Below are 17616 nucleotides of genomic sequence, written 5' to 3'. Positions count from 1 at the left end.
CTAAAGGTATTGTTTCAATTTTTCTATTTGCATGTTCTGATCTATGAATTATGAAATCACTTTTGTGTGTCTACACCAGTATTCTTTTCATTTTAAAGTGAAATAGAATAGAAAATACAATGCAATGTATATAGTAAGGGTATTCTTTTACAAAACTTTGTTTTGGTTTATATATATATATATATATATATATATATATATATATATATATACACATATAGAGAGAGATATGTATGTTTGTATGTAGATGTGTACTGTTATGTGCCATAATGTAAAACATTTTTCTTATAATGGGTTATAGTGAAAATATTTGAAAACTATTCCATGATATAGACATAGAAGAATTTCTATATTATAGAATATGCACATTTCAACCTGACTTGCTATAGTGACAGTCTAGTTGATGAATACATTTATGCTTCTAGCTGGATGTAAGTAATTTCCTTTTTCTTTATATCTTCAAAATGATTTTATGACTTCTTTTCCTCCCAATCTAATGGATTTTAAATATATTAATATCTCAATTTCTCTGATTCTTTAATGAGGTTAGGGTTTTCATTTGTGAATTGCCTAACAAAAAATTTTTAAACTTTCCTATTACTTTTCTGATTTGTACCAATTCTTGATATATTCTGGATATTAATCCTTGTCTCTTACAGAAGTTGTAAATATTTTTTCCTAATCTATTGCTTTTCTTTTTTAACTTTGTGGGTTGTTGAGTCATGGAGAAGGAAGTTTTAAATTCTGATGTAGTCAACATATTCAATCTTTTCTTTTTTTAAAATGATGTGTGATTTTCACTTGTCTGACAAATCCATCTATCCCCCAAGGTCACAAGAATATTCTCCTATATTACTTTATCATAGTTTTAAAGGTTTGCTTTTTCTTCATTTAGGTCTTCAATTCATTTGGAATTTATTTTTGGTATGGTGAGAAGCAAGAACCTAAGTTTATTTTCTTTGCTACAGAAACCCAGTCGTTCCCACATCAATAATTGAATAGTTAGCTATTTTCCCACTGATCTGTCATCCCGTCTTTAAAAAATGCCAAGTTGTTTTATACGCTTGGTCTTGTTCTGCTTCTGTTATGTTCTATTGATTACTTGTCTATTGCCGCACCAATACTATAGCTTCAGAAATTTAGACATCTAGGAATTCAAGTCCCTTCTGTTTGCTCTTAGCTTTCAGGATTATCTTGACTAGTTTTCAATCCTTACTTTTCCATATTAACACTAGAATTATTTCGTTGGGCTTCTATGCAGAAATCTCGTTCTAGCCATGTTCTATCTTGTTCTATGTCCCAGCTAAAGTCTTGTGAAGATTTAAATCGCCCCGAACTGTCGATATCTGGGCTGAAACTGCCTCAGCAAACCGAATGCCTCCCCCACTGTGGACCCAATAGAAGAAAGCCGATGTGTCTGCTCTACCTCACTCCCACCTCCCAAATTCCATCCGTATCTGATGGAAACTAAATTGTGCCTAGAAGCCTAGCTGGAAGGGACTTTGGGAAATGTACATTTTAGCTTGAAAGCATCTGCAGCACAGCGTAGTGAAGAGTGGATTTCAAACTGTGGGCTGTAACCTATTAGTGGGTCATGAAATCAAGTTAGTGGGTCACAAATGGCATTTTAAAAATGAACTAGAACAGAATATAAGTTGTCAGTATGCCTAGCAAGAATAAGTATTGTTTCATGAAAGTTTTATAAATGTGTATGTTTACACACACACACACACACACACACACACATGAACATTTTAAACATACAATCATGTATGACATGTTTCAGTCAACGACAGTGGTCCCATAAGAGTATAATGGAGCTGAAAAATTCCTATCGCCTAGTGACATCACACCATCATTAACAGAGAGGAATGTTCAATGGGTATTAGCTGCTTAGAAGCAAATCTATGATGAAAACAAGCAAACCACCATGGACACATTTCGGAAAAGAGTGACACCTCCTCAAGGAGTGCCTCACGCAGGTCCTTAGGATGAATTCCAGAAGAAGGCATTGCTGTCATAGAGGACAGCTCCCTGCCAGTCATTGCCCCTGAAGACCTTCCAGTGGGACAGGACATAGAGGGGGGGAGACAGGACACTGATGACCGGGCCCTGTGTAGGTCTAGCCAGTGAGTGTGTGTGTGTCTTTGAAGTTTTTAACAAAAATTTTTAGAAAGTGAAAAAAGTTTTTTAATAGAAAAAAAAAGCTTACAGAATAAAGAGATAAAGAAAGAAAAGCTTTTTGTACAGCTGTACAATGTGTTTGTGTTATTACAAGAGTCAAAAAGTTAAAACAATTTAAAGTTTATAAAGTTACAGTAAGCTGTGGTTAATTTAACACTGTGGCCCAAGTGTACGTGTTTATAAAGTCTGCAGGAGCGTGCAGTCATGTCCTTCCCATCCACTCACCCCTCCTCACTGACTCACCAGAGCAACTTCCGGTCCTGCCAGCTCCGTTCATGGTACGTGCCCTGCACAGGTGTACCACTGTCTATCTTTATACCACATCTTTACTGTCCCTTTTCTATGTTCAGATATGTTAGATACACAATTACTTACCGTTGTGTTACAGTACTCAGTGCAATAACATGTAAGGTTTGCAGCCTAAGGAGCAATGGGCTGTACCCTACAGCCTGGGTGTGCAGGAGGCTGTACTGTCTAGGGGTGTAAGTGCATTGTGATGTTTGCACAACATGAAATCGCCTACGGGGCATTTCTCAGAATGTATCCCTGTTGTTAAGTGATGCATGACTGTATAACTCTCTCTCTATATATATAATATATATAACATATGTATCGTTTACATATATAATATATATTTACATTACATATGTTTGTAAGGGGAGGAGAAAGAGAGGGAGACTATATATATATATATACATATATATACACACACACACACACACACACACACATATATATATATGTCCCCCCCCCCCATTGTGGGTCATGATAAAAAAACTTTGAAGGCTGAAGTACCAGGAAGGTGAAGAGACACTATTTGCCAATTCACCCATATGTACCACAATATCCCTTATTTTGCTAAGGAAATTTCCCTCTTATTCCTCGTCTGCTAATAGCTTTTATTTTGAGTAGGTGCTGAATTTTGCCAAATACTCTTTATGTATCTATTCAGGGAATCATAAGGTCTTTCTCTTTCAATGTACTGCATTATAGAAAACTGTCCAACACGCATTATTGCTGCATTTTTCTAGTTCTGAGAATATTTTTATAGTTATTTATTGTGTCCACGACTCCCTAACTTCGTCCCTGTCCCACATAGCACTCTAAACTTCTTGCAGAGTCTATATTTGCCCAATTTGTCAAAGATGCTACTATACATCCTGCCACATTCTGTGTGAACAAAAGGCCTACATTTTGTGATTCTTTATTAAATTCATAAGAAGCCAAAACACCTATACTTTATTTAGTTAAAAAGGTCCTTTATAGTTATGTTTCGAATTTAAGAACCAATAACCTAATAAGAATTTACAGCTATTGGAAAGCTATATTTTAATCCTGATACAATAATGTTAAGTATTTCAATGTTTTTGTTAAGACTATAACTCTACTAAAAGGATCTTCATCAATTTGACCTCCATAAAAATACCCGTCCAGATTATATTCATTTAAGCAGCGCCCCAGAAACTTTCACTGGCTTCTTATTTATGTGCTATATTTTGTTTATTTACTCATGTTTAAATACTAAAGCACATCTGTATTGCTTGAAAGCAGCCACATGACAAATTTTGCATTTTCAATGGGCAGTGGCTTCCACTCACCAAATCAGGAAACTACAACACAGTTTCTTTTAATATGTCCACTGGTGCAAAGGTTCTTGAGAAGCTGTTACAAGACCTTTGACCTTGGAAACCCGGGAGTTTCTTGGGTGTCTTACATTTTTCTTGCTGCGTTTTAGGAGAAAAGAAATTTAATTTTGAATACAGTAAAACAATTTTTAAAAAGAATACCTTTTACAAATCATTTGCACAAACAAAAAACATGTTACCTATAAGTTAAAAGCCTTTCAATAATTTAATCAACACAAATATACACAGGTACACATTCTCTACAATCATTATACTTTAACAGTTAATATCAAAAGGGAAACAATCTGTTTTTATAAAAGGCAGGGGAATGAAAAAGCTGTAATTACCGTATTACACTTTGCCAAAAGACCATCTAGAAAGAAACAAAATTCTGTGACACATCTGACATGAGTGGCTGATAGCCCATCTAGCCTTACTAAGCAACATGTGCTCAAACTGTGTATCTCTCCTGTTTTCTTCCATCCCATAGCTGGGAAAAGAGGATACCCAGGAACAGAACTAATGGAATCCTCATTTATTTAGCCAGGGGCAGCGGCAACTCCCATGCCAACAGACAGATAATTTCCCAACTGGAAATTCCCAACAAAGCCTCAACACTGGTTGTCTCTGAGTGTTGGGACTCGGGGTGATAAATTAACTTCTAGTTTCCAAATTTTCTATAATGGGATGTATTGCTCTTACAACACAAAGAGAGTTCCCACCAACCCCAAATCACAGGTATGCTAGTATGTTGTTTTATTGTGAATGCTCCAACCATTGAAGAACTTCGAAGGGTCCTTGTAAGTTCTCCCTTTCTTCCTCTCCTGGTAGTGGGCAGGGTCTCCGTTTTCCAGAGAAAGAGAAGCAGGATTACACAGTCTGGGGGTTGGGGTCAGATCTGCCTAGGCTTTACAAAAATGATGCTGGGAGGAATTCCACAATTTCCCTGATGGCTAGAAACCAGGATACTTACTAACCCTTGCTGTGTCTAGGCCCATGTTCTGGGCACAACAGAGGGAGCTAAAAAATAATAGGCCCCTATTTAGGAAGAGCACAATCCATAATCAAGGGCATAAAGAACATAGGAATAGTTTAACCTATACACAGGTACAGGCTGATACAGCGCAAACCAAAAGGAAGAAGATGGGAGGGTATTGGAGCCAACTGGGAGTGACGCCTCCAAGACTTCCAGAAGCGGTCACAGTGATGTCTTCTCTTTACTGCTAATGCAATTTCTTTTTTCTCGACGAGATTAACAGAAATGGAAATTCTGAAAACACAGGAATTTTTCCAGTTGGGGAAAGCGACCCAAAGCAATGCTGCCCACGCTCACTGATTGCCGGTTAATACTCAGGGTTGAGGTAACATTCAAGTTTCAGGGTAAAACACATATTTTCAGCACATGATTTTAAGAAACTAGGGGTACGATTTATTTGAAAGTTGGTAGTCCTTAATGAAAAGACAAATTTTCCTATGACGTTACTGTGCCTTCTGCATTTGACTGAACAGGCAGGGGCTGATATTGGAAAAAAAGAGTTTAAGTTCTTAAGTGTTGCCTAAGTCCCTCATGGCACAATCCTGAAAACAACTGAAATAAAACACCGTGGAAGATAGTTTTCTTCCTTATTCAAAATGGCACCTCCCCTCCCCGCCTTCTAACGTCCAAGTGCTCACCATGTCACTTTGTGCCTTCCCCCCTCCATCATCAAACTGCATCATATACTGGGCACGATTCTGAAGTTATTGCTGGTACTAGGGCCTGAGATGGAAATTCTTTTGGAGGTGCGCCCAAGTGGGGAACTGAAGAGATTATGCAATTGGAGTGGCGAAGGGAGCTAACAGGGAGTTGCAGTCACACCTCTGACGCTGAGAAAGTTGCTTTGGTACAATTGGCTTTTCCTAGAGGATCATCTGTGAGAATAAAGGCACAGGTTGCTCAAGCCACTCATGAGGCTGGGAACCAAGCTGAGGACCCAAATGTCATCAGTTCCACTGAAGCTGGAGGGCCTTGGGCCACACAGATGACCTCTCGGTGCTTTTCCTCTGGCACAAAAAGAAAACGCTCACACCAACCTGCCTCAGAAGATTCCTGGTGAGGAGCCACTGATGAGGGTAGATGTCAAATATGGTATGAACATGAATCTTAAGGACCTAAAGATGAAATCTTAAGGGTGTTTATCTCAGCCCACTAAATCAGCGGGAAGAAAGTTTACATACATGCTTTTAGATCACAATGAAGGACAAGCAACATGATGAAACTTCTAGAAACAAATCAGCTTGCCACGCTGGCATGTAGGTTTGAGCTGTCTGGCCAGAGGTCATGATTCTGCGCTAAACCTGAATTCTGGACATTTAACAACTATTCCCTCAAGACAGTGACGGCCTCTCCCACGAAATCTCTTCTCTGACTTGCTCTGTGCCTGGAAAAAAAAAATCAGTCTCCATGCGGAGTACCTCCCATGTCGGCTCCAGCCTGTCTTCCTATAAGTCTCTTCAGTTTCCTGGGAGGACCTGCCTTAGCCAGAGGCACAAAACATGATCTGCTTCCGAGGAGGATTCTGGGGTTCTTCACTTAATCATCTGAGTCTCTTCATCTGCATCGTAAAATTCTTCCTCTTCCTCACTCTCACTCCCGACAGCACTCTCCTTGTCCGCAGACTGAAAACAAGAAAGGAGAACAGGGCAGCGAAAGGACAGCATGACATTTCTAAAATGAAAATTACTATCCAATGTTCATTCCACGGACAACTGTCTTTTGATGGCATCGAGTCCCTAAGAATTAGCTCCGAAGGTGTTCTAAGAAAGAGAATGAATCATCGAGTATCTTGATTTCTCTGAAAAGCAGCGGCTACTAGATCCCACCTTTGTTTCCAAGCAGTTTTGCTGGGTTCTATTTAATCTAACCAGACATACTTCTCCCACTCCCACCCCCACCCCCACCCCCACCTCATCATCATCTAAGTGGTAAATCTCAATGGTTAGGACTAATACTTCCATACCTGTGAGGGATCCAAGGTCTGTAAAGACAGAGCTTCCTCCCCGAGCCTCCGATACGAATATACCCGGAGGTCAGAAACTGTCTCCAGCAACGGAGTGTTAAGGGTTTCTGGCAGTAATAAACTCAGGAGGCCGGAGGTCAGGCCCGTGGCTCCAAAGACAATGAAGGGTAAAGACCACTGCACGTATTTCTGTGGGGGCGGGGAGAGGAATGGAAACCAACAAAAACTCAGTATTAGTTTCCTTGGAGACGACATCCGCAGACTTATGACTGAGCGTCTGTCCTGTTTACTATCCAGATCATATGTTCCCACTCAACTGCACTGTAACCCACTTCTTTCCCCATAGAGAATTACGCTGGGAATTCAGTGATTCCTCAGGCACCCAGACATAGGTGCGAGTAAATCACATAGCCCTGGTTTGTGGATCAGAAGCAGCAGACAGTTTTGTGTGGAGGGTGGCGATTGTGGGTGGAGCAGCCAAGCCTCTGTGGCCTGAGTCTGTCAGGAATCAGGTGCTCAGGTTCTATACCTCCCAGGCATGTAGCTTCTAACACAGTGATCTCCCCATACTCTTCCCTTAGGAGACACCCCAGATATTGGCTGGTGATCAACTTGAAAGTTCTCAGCCCTGGAATCAACCAAATAGTCCCACAAATGCTCGCTGATTCGCTTAGCACCATAAATGAGAGGCACGGGGGGCGGTTAAAAGTGTAAACGCCCTGAGAAGAAAAGGAGAAACCCAAAGAACCCTACACATACAAAGGGTTGGAAACTACCTGAACTGAACATGACAAGAGGCCAGTGACACAAGCACTTGCTTTGGAGATCCAAAAAATATTCTCAGGAAAATTGAAATAGTGTTTTTTACACACAAACAGGTTCAAAGATAACACCACAGAAAAACAAACAGATAAACAAAAAATGGTCCTTGCAGGATGGTGCCCTGGGGCCTGAGCTGATACTAACTTTCTTGAATTCCTGCACAGGAGTTGCTCAGTATTATCTCCTTGTTTGGGCTTCCAAATACTGTGAGTAGGACCTCTACCGGTTAGGCTGTCCCCTCAGGTAATAGTGTGCTGATTTTTCAAAAGAGAAGAGATTATGGTGGAGGAGAACCTCTGACCTTTGGCCATTTACATGCAGACACATGTCCAGCACTGTGAGTGCTGTTGTTGAATAAAAGGGAACAGAACACTTTCACCTCTCCTCAATTTAGAATCAGTAGAAACACAGTGCTGGGTATTACAGTGTTTTAGGCTAGCCATCCAAAGGTGGGTGTCTTTCATGATAGACCCCTCCTGTGAGACACATTTTGCAGAATGGAACTAATGACTCCTTCATAAGGGTCCTAGAACCTACCATTAAGCATGAGACCTGGAGAGAGAGCCTCAGAAAGAGGAAGTGTATCACAACTCAAAAAAAAGAAAAAGCTACCATGGCATTTCAGAGATACCCTGTCCTAGGAGGTGGTGAGTCAAGTTGCCTGAGTAACGAACAGGTTCAAAGTGCCACACCAGGTCTAGTCACCCTTCGAGGAGTCTTGGCTGGGAAAGTCACAGAGCAGACCAAGCAGAGACACGTGTAGGTTCTGTCACAGAACCTGAACATTTCACGACTGGAAGGATGGCAGGGCTGTCATTTAAGTCGAGCGCCTTTGTTTTGACTATAAAATTTAGAAAATGGCAACAAGTATGAAGAAACACACGGCTAGGCGTATTTCTCGTCTCATTTTCTTTCCCAAGAGGTGTGCCTCTGGGGAAGGCATCTGATGCCTTTTTGCCGTCCGCTCATCTGTAACACAGGGTAACAACAATGCCTACCTCATATGGTTACTATGAAGATGGCCTAAGATGGTATATGTAAGGAGCTTAGCACAGAGCCCAGCACACAGCGGAAACTTAATAAATATTCACTAATGGACTAACTTGTGAATGGGGACAGAAAGGGGGTGAGCTGGCATTAGCTCCCCAATGAATACAGACAAACAAAACATCAGAGCCGTGGGGGTGAAAGCATCCTCAGTAAGAGTACATGCGATCGGACTGATATTTAATCTAAAAGGCACAGGTTCACATGTGTGGTCGGGCTGATCCTAAATGGCCACTGTTCATTATCTCTTTCTACTCAAAAGCACAAGCATTTCCAAAGCAGAGACTCAAAAAAAACAAAACCAGGAGGTACAAACCAACCAGTGAGGGGACGAAGGGAGCAATAATCCCACCAACTCGGGAGAACATGGAACAAGTCCCAAGCCCCACATTCCTGAAAGGCAAAAGAAACAGTTAAAGAAAAATCAGTAAGGTCTACGGGGACATTTAAAGACCCTGGGGATAGTGGGCCTAGGATAATATATCCCAAAGTAGAAGCACAGGCTCCTATGTAGCAGAGCTGACTACCAGGACTTTCTGTGGTGGGGCAAATGCTCTATGATTGCGCTGTCCGATGTGAACGTCTCTGCAAGCTAGACACAGGCAGCAACTGAGCGCTCAAAAGGACTACAAACGGGGAAATGAATGTTTAACATTTCATCTTAATTCATTTAAATTTAAATAGTCACATGAGGCTAACAACTACCACATTGGACAGTGCGGCTCTGAGCACGTGAATATTTCTTGCCCAACGTGCTCATGGGTTTTTTATGTCTGAGGTCTCCAGTCAGTTAATACAGCCATAGGGGAGCCAGGGCTTTGTGGCCTGAAACACCTGCCCATTTATTGAAACTCAACTAATTAATGATGAAAGGGTCAGGCTTATACATAGGAGTTGACTGAGCTCATATTCTTAGGGAACCAAGAACATTATCTTCTTGGGAAATGTGGGTATGAAAAAGTGGGAGGAAGCGAGAATGGTAATGGTTATAAGTAGGGTGACCATGCATCACCCCACCACCCCAGACTAATTGCTAATTGCTAATAGCACCCACATTCCAGAAAACAGGTTATGGGCACAAGTAGGAAATGACTAGCCAATTGCAGAAATCTGATCGCTTACTAGGAAAAAGGTGAAAAAAACCCATTGGGCTTCCTGTGTGGAGATAAGGGAAAGAGAAGGGTCCATTTGGAACGAGCCTCAAGAAAAACTGTGCTCACCGAGGGAATACCGGCCCAGCCCACGGAGGCAGTTCTGGGAACCCCTGCCCTACAAATTTTGGGGTGTTTTGTTTTCAGACCTATTTTCTGAGGGGAAATTTAGGACAAAATATGTTCTTTTTTATAAAAGCAGGTCCTACTCATTAAAAACCACTTTTAAGAACTAATGTGTAAATTGAATCGTCACGCATTACCATGTGGAATTATCTTCTTTAAAATGTGTATGTTTTGTGCTCACGTGTAGGCTCGGTGAGAACAGGGACTTCGTCTCTTTGTCTGCCGTGTGCCTGACACAGGATGGGTGACTGAATAAATGAGGTCCACCGAAATACAATGACATCCGAGCACTATTTGGGCGACAGGATAGGTTTGGAGCAGAGCACTTTGCTCACCATTTACAGGGGGCCTCCAGCTCCAGCTCCAGCTCATTTTCCTCAGCCCAACGAGCAAAGAGCGGTCTACACAGACAGCTTACAACTGCTTGCTGAATTGTTGCTGGCCCGTACTGACTCAGCTCCAGGTGAAGTAGGAACTGTCACCTCCGTTGATGCAAGCACCCACACCAACATGCGGGGTGTGTGAGGGAGAAGGTGGCTGTGTGTGAGACGTACCTGATGACCGTAGGGTAAAGCTCAGAGGTGTAGATATACACGATGTTGAAAGCAGCACTGATGGTCAGCTTCCCCAGCAGAGACAAGGAATGGCTGTTCACCACTGCAAACACCCCTGTGTCTGAGGAGGACAAGGGCCACACCTGTGAGGGCCTTAGTGGAACGAATCTTTTTTTCAATGATACATTTAATTCGGAAGGAGTAAGAGGCATTCAGGGTGATCTCAAACAGCAAAGAGGGAAGATGACTGAATACACATACAGAAGGTTTCGGGATCACATCCTACACACGTGCGAACATGTTCGCAATGCTCTGGCTAGCCCCATGACATCGTAGATAGTGGCGGTTGGTAAGGGTGATTAAACTTGCACTCACCGCTGCATGACAGAGCCCCCCTGAAAACTTTTCTACTGCAGTAAAATGAGTTTCAGGGAAATCTTTTTTTTTTTTTTTTTTAATTTATTGGGGTGACAATTGTTAGTAAAATTACATAGATTTCAGGTGTACAATTCTGTATTACATGATCTATAAATCCCATTGTGTGTTCACCACCCAGAGTCAGTTCTCCTTCCATCACCATATATTTGATCCCCCTTACCTTCATCTCCCACCCCCCAAGGGAAATCTTAAGTTTCAGCTACCAAGGGTGTTACTTGCCTCTCCTTTCTTCCCAACCTTGCTCAACAATCAATGATGTACAGTGGCGGTCAGCATGACAAGCCCTGGCTTATGAGGGGCGTTAAGCCTGATAGACAAGGGAAGCAGAGCTGAAGGCCAGAAAAACTCCTACCTTCGCTTTGCATTTCTTGGTGTTCCGTTGCAAAGACAAGAAATAATCCCATGAAATTACTCCCAGAAGACACAAAACATCAATGTTCATTCAAGAACAAGACTTAAATATGGGAACTCTTGTTCATCCTTCTTCCTCCCCAACTTCTTATCTGACTTACTAATCAATAATGACAGTTGAGCGTCTTAATGCAACGTTTTTACGGAAAATGCAAAAATACGTTTTAGGCCAGTTCATTGCCCTATCAAAAACATTATCAATTATCCAGTGGTTCTTTTTTGAATGTATTTAACCTCTCCTACTGTCCTCTGCCTTCAAAATAACAATTCTCTTCTGAGGGAAACATAAAATGGTCCTCAACTCTGTAGTAGTTTCCTGGCTTCGTTGTCAAACATCTCCAATGAGTGACGTGCCCTTCACTTCCTTACGTGCAAACGCCCCGTAAGTCACCACGACCTGGCTCCCATTGCCATCCTCTCCTGAAACTACTACTCTTCTAGGTCAACAGTGATGTCTGATTCACCAAAGTAATTGCCTCTCATTCTCCCTGACATTTCTGCCAAATAGAACACGCCTGTCCCCTCTCTTGGGGACAATACCCGCTCCTTCCTTTGACCTTCACTGCCTCTATCTCCTGATCCATTCAACTGGCTCACTCCAGACACTCTCCTGCAGTTGCTGACGTTCCCATCTTGTCTGCCCACAGTCTATTTCGAGTTACCTCAGGCTGAGGCTGGCATCTTGTTTGTATCCCTGTCCCTCCCAGCACCTCCCATAGCTCGATGTGCAGTGGTACTCATTAAATATCGGTGGAACAAATCAGCAGAAGGAGTACGATAGGGATTAATTTAGTGAAAAGAACCTGTGTTCGTGCTCGCTCAGCTTCTCAGGAAGGAGGCACGTGATACACTCCATTCTAAAATATGTTTCACCTCCCCTGCTTGACAATGACATAAATCTTCATCAACTTTAAAGATGGCGTCATGAACACAGTGGCCCAGGCACTGCCAAACTCGACCATCTGGGGCTTTCTCCTCTTCTGCCAGGCTATTTGGAAGAAGATGCTAGCCATTTTAAGTACTGAATATGTTATTTTACACCATGAGGTGCTTCTGGAAAAAGAATCCCACCTGTCAGCATTTACCCCCAAAATATGTGTCTGGACTTTACCACTTCAATTAATAATAATGAGGAACACTCAATTCACCAATTATTTTCCAGAAAAGTGAGTGAGTCAGGGAAAGGTATTGAGTGGCATGGAAGCAAACAGAAATGTGCACATCTGCTTGACTGCAAATAGTCTCTGGGACTGTTTTCAACCCAAACAAGATGGCATCTTTCAGAATTGACTGGAGACACGCTAAAACATCCTTAACAACAGGTTACGGATGGCCATCCTGAAAATTGAACTCACATGGCACATCATAGAAGGCTTGTCATCTAAACACCCACAAAATCCAAGGTTAGAATAAGTCTCCCATGTGGGGCTCAGGACACGTCCAGCTGTGGCCCATCTGGGGAAGCCGGGACCAGCCCCGTGACCTCAGTGTGCTCCCATCAGCCTAACACCTCATCTGATGCTTGAAACTTCTCTCCAGTGTTCTCGCCAACAGAGTCTGCAGTCACCACTTAAACTTGGAGGAATTCACTTTTGCCCAAATTAGCCCATGTAAACTTCAGACAGCTCTGTTTATTAGATAATTATTTCCCATTCTTTTTGAGACTCCTGCCTGTGGAACTGCTGGGCGTTGGTCATCCTGAGTTAACATTTAGGAAGGCTTTGCAGCCACGGGGCTGGTTCCCTGCATTCCTGACCTTTGGTTCTTTACCAAAAAATCAGATATTATTGGCTATTAGCAATGAATGTTCACAGCAACTGTTTAGAAAAAAGCGTGACTTAAAAGGGAAAATTTAACTCAATTATCTTTGCAAAAAAACGGAATTCTCAAAATACTTGTCTCCTTCAAAGTACTGAACTCATGAGGTGGTAAGTTTATTCCTAAGATGCAGCTATTAAGGTCATAATTTTTGGAACTAATTATCTGGAAGTTTTCTCAGAGCTGATTCGGGCTCAGCAGGACAAAATGTCTCTCAGTATGTTACAGTCACATTTCACTGACCCAAAATAGTAAAAATTCAACTTAATCATCCACTTCATTCACTGGGTGACTATAGCAAATGTTTTATTGTTTGTGTACACAGTGTTTCCCCGAAAATAAGACCGGGTCTTACATTAATTTTTGCTCCAAAAGACGCATTAGGGCTTATGTTCAGGGGATGTCATCCTGAAAAATCATGCTAGGGCTTATTTTCCGGTTAGGTCTTATTTTGGGGGAAACACGGTAGATAAAAAACTCTTTAAGACAGGGGGTGGCCAGTTAGCTCAGTTGGTTAGAACATGGTGCTAATAACACCGAGGTTGCTGGTTCAATCCCTGCATGGGCCACTGTGAGCTGTGCCATCCTTAAAAATGAATGAATGAATGAATGAATAAAAAATATTTTTAAAAAAAATCTTTAAGACAGCTGTAGGCCCTCTATTATGATACATAGGTTAGGCCAAAAAACACAATTATTTTGCTTCCCTTTGGCTTTTTTTTTTTTTTTTTTAAATATCACATATGCACACAGTTCTGTCACTATAGAATCACCATTTCTAGCATTTCACATGAATAATTGTTTGTAGACTTTTGTGTCTGGCTTCTTTTAGTTAGTATAACACTTCTGAAAGGTATCTCTATTGTTATGTGTATCAGTAGGTTTTAGATCATTCCTTTTTGCTGGTTGAGTAATATTTCATTGTATGGACATACCACAAGTTGTTTATCCATTCTTCAGCTGATGGGCATTTGGTTTTCTTCCAATTTGGGGCTATTATTGATAAAGCTACTATTTGCATCAAAGTCTGTGTGGATCTGTGTTGCTGCTTCTCTTGGATAAAGTTGAATCATATAATAAGTGTATGTTTCACTTTAAAATAAGCTGCTAATGTTTTCCAAAGTATCTGTACAATTTTGCATTTCTATTGGCAGTATATAAGTGTTCCAGTTCCTCTTGTTATCATTGTCAGCATTTGGTATGGCCAGTATTTTTCATTTTAGTCATACTAAGAGGTGTGTAGTGGTGTCTCAGCATGGTTTGAATTTCTATTTCCCTAATGTCTAATGAGATTGAACATCTTTTACCATGCTTATTTGCAATTTTTATATCCTTTTAGATAAGTGTCTGTTCAAATCTTTTGCCCATGTTTTCCTCATTACTGAATTGTAAGATTCTATATTCTGGATACAAGTCCTTTATCAGGCATGTAGTTTGCAAATATCTTTCCCATTCTGCACCTTACTTTTCATTTCGTTAATAATGTTTTTTAAAAAACAAAAGTTTTTAATTTTGATGAAGTCTTAAGATGAATTTCTTTTTCCTTTCTGTGTCTTCTGTGTCCTTTATAAGAAATCTTTGCCTAACCTAAAGTCAACAAGATTTTCTCCTATGTTCTCTTTTGGAGGTTGAATAGATTTAGCCTTTACATTTAGGTCTACTATCAACTGTGAGTTAGTTACTGCATACGATATAACATGGTTGAAGTTAAATTTTTGCATATGGATATCCAATTATTCCAGCATAATTTGTTGAAAACATTGTCTTTTCCTCATTTAACTGACCTATCTTTGTTAAAAAATCAATTGACCGTGTGCATTTTTCTCTATATATGTTATGACTGAATAAAACATTTATAATAGGTGAGTAAAAATCTCATCCCTTCCTCACAAAATAAAAATCAATTGACCATATAGGTGGGTCTATTTCCTACTCAATTCTGTTCCACTACCTATCTCTACAACCGTTTCTATGCTAATATCATACTGTCTTGATGAATGTAACTTTGTAGTAAATTTTAAAATCAGGTAGGGTAAGCCCTCCAACTTTGTTTTCCTTGATAAACATTACTTTGGATCTTCTAGATCCTTTGCATTCCTATAAAATTTTAGGTTTCAACTTGTCAACATCTATCAATAAAAAGAAGCCTGCTGGAAATTTTGTTGGGATTGTGCTGACAATAGATCAATTTGGGGAGAACGGACATTTTAAACAACATTTTCTGATCCTTTCGTATGGTAATCTCTTCATTGGTTTTATTATTATTACTATTACCACCAATTCGTTTATTTGGTCTTTAATTTCTCTCATCAGCGCTTTATATTTTATAGTTTTCTATATTTTGTAAAATTTATCCCTACATATTATGTGTTTTTTATTTTACTACAGTGTCGTATTACTTTATTTCAATTTTAAATTACTCAGTGTTAATACACAGAAATAACATTGCATGTCACATGACTCTGCTAAACTCATTTATTAATTCTAGTAGATTTTTTTGGTATGTTCCTTAGGATTTTCAATGGAGATAATCACGTGGTCTTGTAAATAAAGTTTTACTTCTTTCTTTCCAATTTGGATCCCTTCAATTTCTTTTTACTGCCTTATTGTGGTCTCTCGCAATTTCAGTACCATGCTCTACAGAAGGTGTAAGAATGGACATCTTTGCTCTTGTCCTGGTCTTAGGGTGCAAAAAGGCCAGGTACAAGATCTTGTTTATGAACAGTATTCTGTTTAGAGCAGGCACTAGAGAAGTCAGCTGAATAAAAAATGGGCAGGCCGAGACTGACAAAAGAAATGAGACACAAAGGCTCCACTAGAGCTGAGTCTGAGCACACGCCCTTCAACTATGAAACTTGTTCATCTAGTCACGTGCTGGGACTTCCCAGTATTCAGATTCTCTGGCAGGACCACCACTGCCAGAAACCTCCTTGCCAACCTCCTTCCCTGGTGCCACCCTGACAACCCAGGTTCTTGAACCCTAGACAATTCCCATCAGGCCTGTCCACTGAAGACTATGAACTGGCCAGCGTTAATCCTCTAATACCACAGCTTCACCATTTGCAATGAATACTTTGGTTCTAAAATTCTAAGAAGGCAAAACAGCATTTCGCAACCAACACTGACTTAAGAGTCATAAAGACCTGAAATCTGACTCCCAGGTGTGCTACTTACTTGCTGTGCAACTTTGGACAAGTTGCTCGACCTATCTGAGCTTTAGTTTCCTTATAAAATGGAGATAATATGTAATACCTTCTATATGTGAAAGGACCCAGCACATAGTTCTCTTGTCTTTATTAAGACACTTAATAAATGGTAGCCAGGAGTGTAAGCTTAATTAGGCTCCTTCAAGCAAGATAAAATGTATGATGACCAATCTGTGGAAAAACTTAGTGGCTACCTGGTAACATTATCCCCAGAGGGAGAACACTCATCTGGAGGCCAGCCAGTGTGCAAATATGAACTGGACAGAGCACTTTGTCTAATAATTATAAACCACAGGCTGAGAAACACCAAATAATCTATTTTCTAGCTGTCTGGCTGCCTCTTCTAGTTATGGCTCTATGTCTGTGCCTCAGACACAGAGAACCACAGTTATATATAGATACTAAAAAAAAGGCTGGTAGGTAGAGGGACACCTGAGTTGGCAGAAAGGAGAGAATTAATGCATGTTTGCTGGGGGGAAAAGAGAGGGGGAAATGAGCATAAAAAGCTGTGAGTGGTCTCCAAGCTCACACAAGATGCTAACAGAATTTTTCAAACTACGAAGCCTTGTTTTAAATATGTGTTTATCAGAACTTTCACAACATGTAGCTTACAGCTCAGAACCTTTAAAAAATTGAGATTTCAAAGAAAGCCATGGAAATCTGTTAAAGAGTAACTATGAGAGGTTCAAAGAAAGTTTAAAAAACAAACGTTTTTGAGCTCAAAAAAGAGAAGATTCAGGATCAGCTAGACGGCTCTCTGCAAGTGTAGAAAGGATTATGCGAAAAAAGTAAAAGGGTGGCCATCTGTTCTCTGTCTCCAGTGAAGAATAAAATGAAAGGAAATGGGCTCAATTGTCGTGGAAGAGCATCATTCTAACATTCTAATGGCTATCAAAAATAGAAACAATTTTGCTAAGGGACATTACTGAATTTCTTTCCCTGGAAATCTTCAAAAATAGACTAGATGTCCACTTTTCCAACTATCAGAGAGTATCACGTTCCTAAGGCACGTGGAGTGTGCAAGACACTCAGCTATGTTACGTTTCTTACACTCTGCTATGCTAGGTGTCCACCAAGGGGCACAATTGATAAAGGATTGAAGCTGCTCTCTTAAAACAGGCTGCAAGTGAGCAGAGTAAGGCCGGGTCTAGGTCCGCTTCACTGTGGGTTTTTGTAGAAAGGGCCATGTGCAGAGCCCTAGGCTATAGGTTACCTGGCGTGTACAGGTTTGTGGA

General features: G+C 40.6%; 1 protein-coding gene across 2 annotated transcripts in view; it reads right to left on the bottom strand.

Annotated features, from left to right (window-relative positions):
• Window positions 1-3795: 3795 nt before the first annotated feature.
• SLC22A15 (solute carrier family 22 member 15) overlaps window positions 3796-17616 on the bottom strand; it is a 66433-nt gene continuing 52612 nt past the window's right edge. The window contains exons 9-12 of one of the 2 annotated variants that reach the window (XR_012491608.1): window positions 10509-10629; window positions 8994-9070; window positions 6809-6997; window positions 3796-6467 (exon numbers count right to left, since the gene is read on the bottom strand). Coding sequence is in view for 1 of the 2 variants with exons in the window: in XM_019730336.2 (XP_019585895.1) it covers window positions 6378-6467; window positions 6809-6997; window positions 8998-9070; window positions 10509-10629 (473 nt within the window). In the remaining variant the exon portion in view is untranslated. The remainder of the gene's footprint in view (window positions 6468-6808; window positions 6998-8993; window positions 9071-10508; window positions 10630-17616) is intronic. The other variant, XM_019730336.2, reaches the window with a different exon arrangement.

The sequence above is a fragment of the Rhinolophus sinicus genome, linkage group LG14 (assembly GCF_036562045.2).
Source record: "Rhinolophus sinicus isolate RSC01 linkage group LG14, ASM3656204v1, whole genome shotgun sequence".
Lineage (NCBI taxonomy): Eukaryota > Metazoa > Chordata > Mammalia > Chiroptera > Rhinolophidae > Rhinolophus > Rhinolophus sinicus.
Note: the sequence above shows the minus strand (reverse complement) of the source record. Positions and strands in the feature narration are given on the sequence as shown.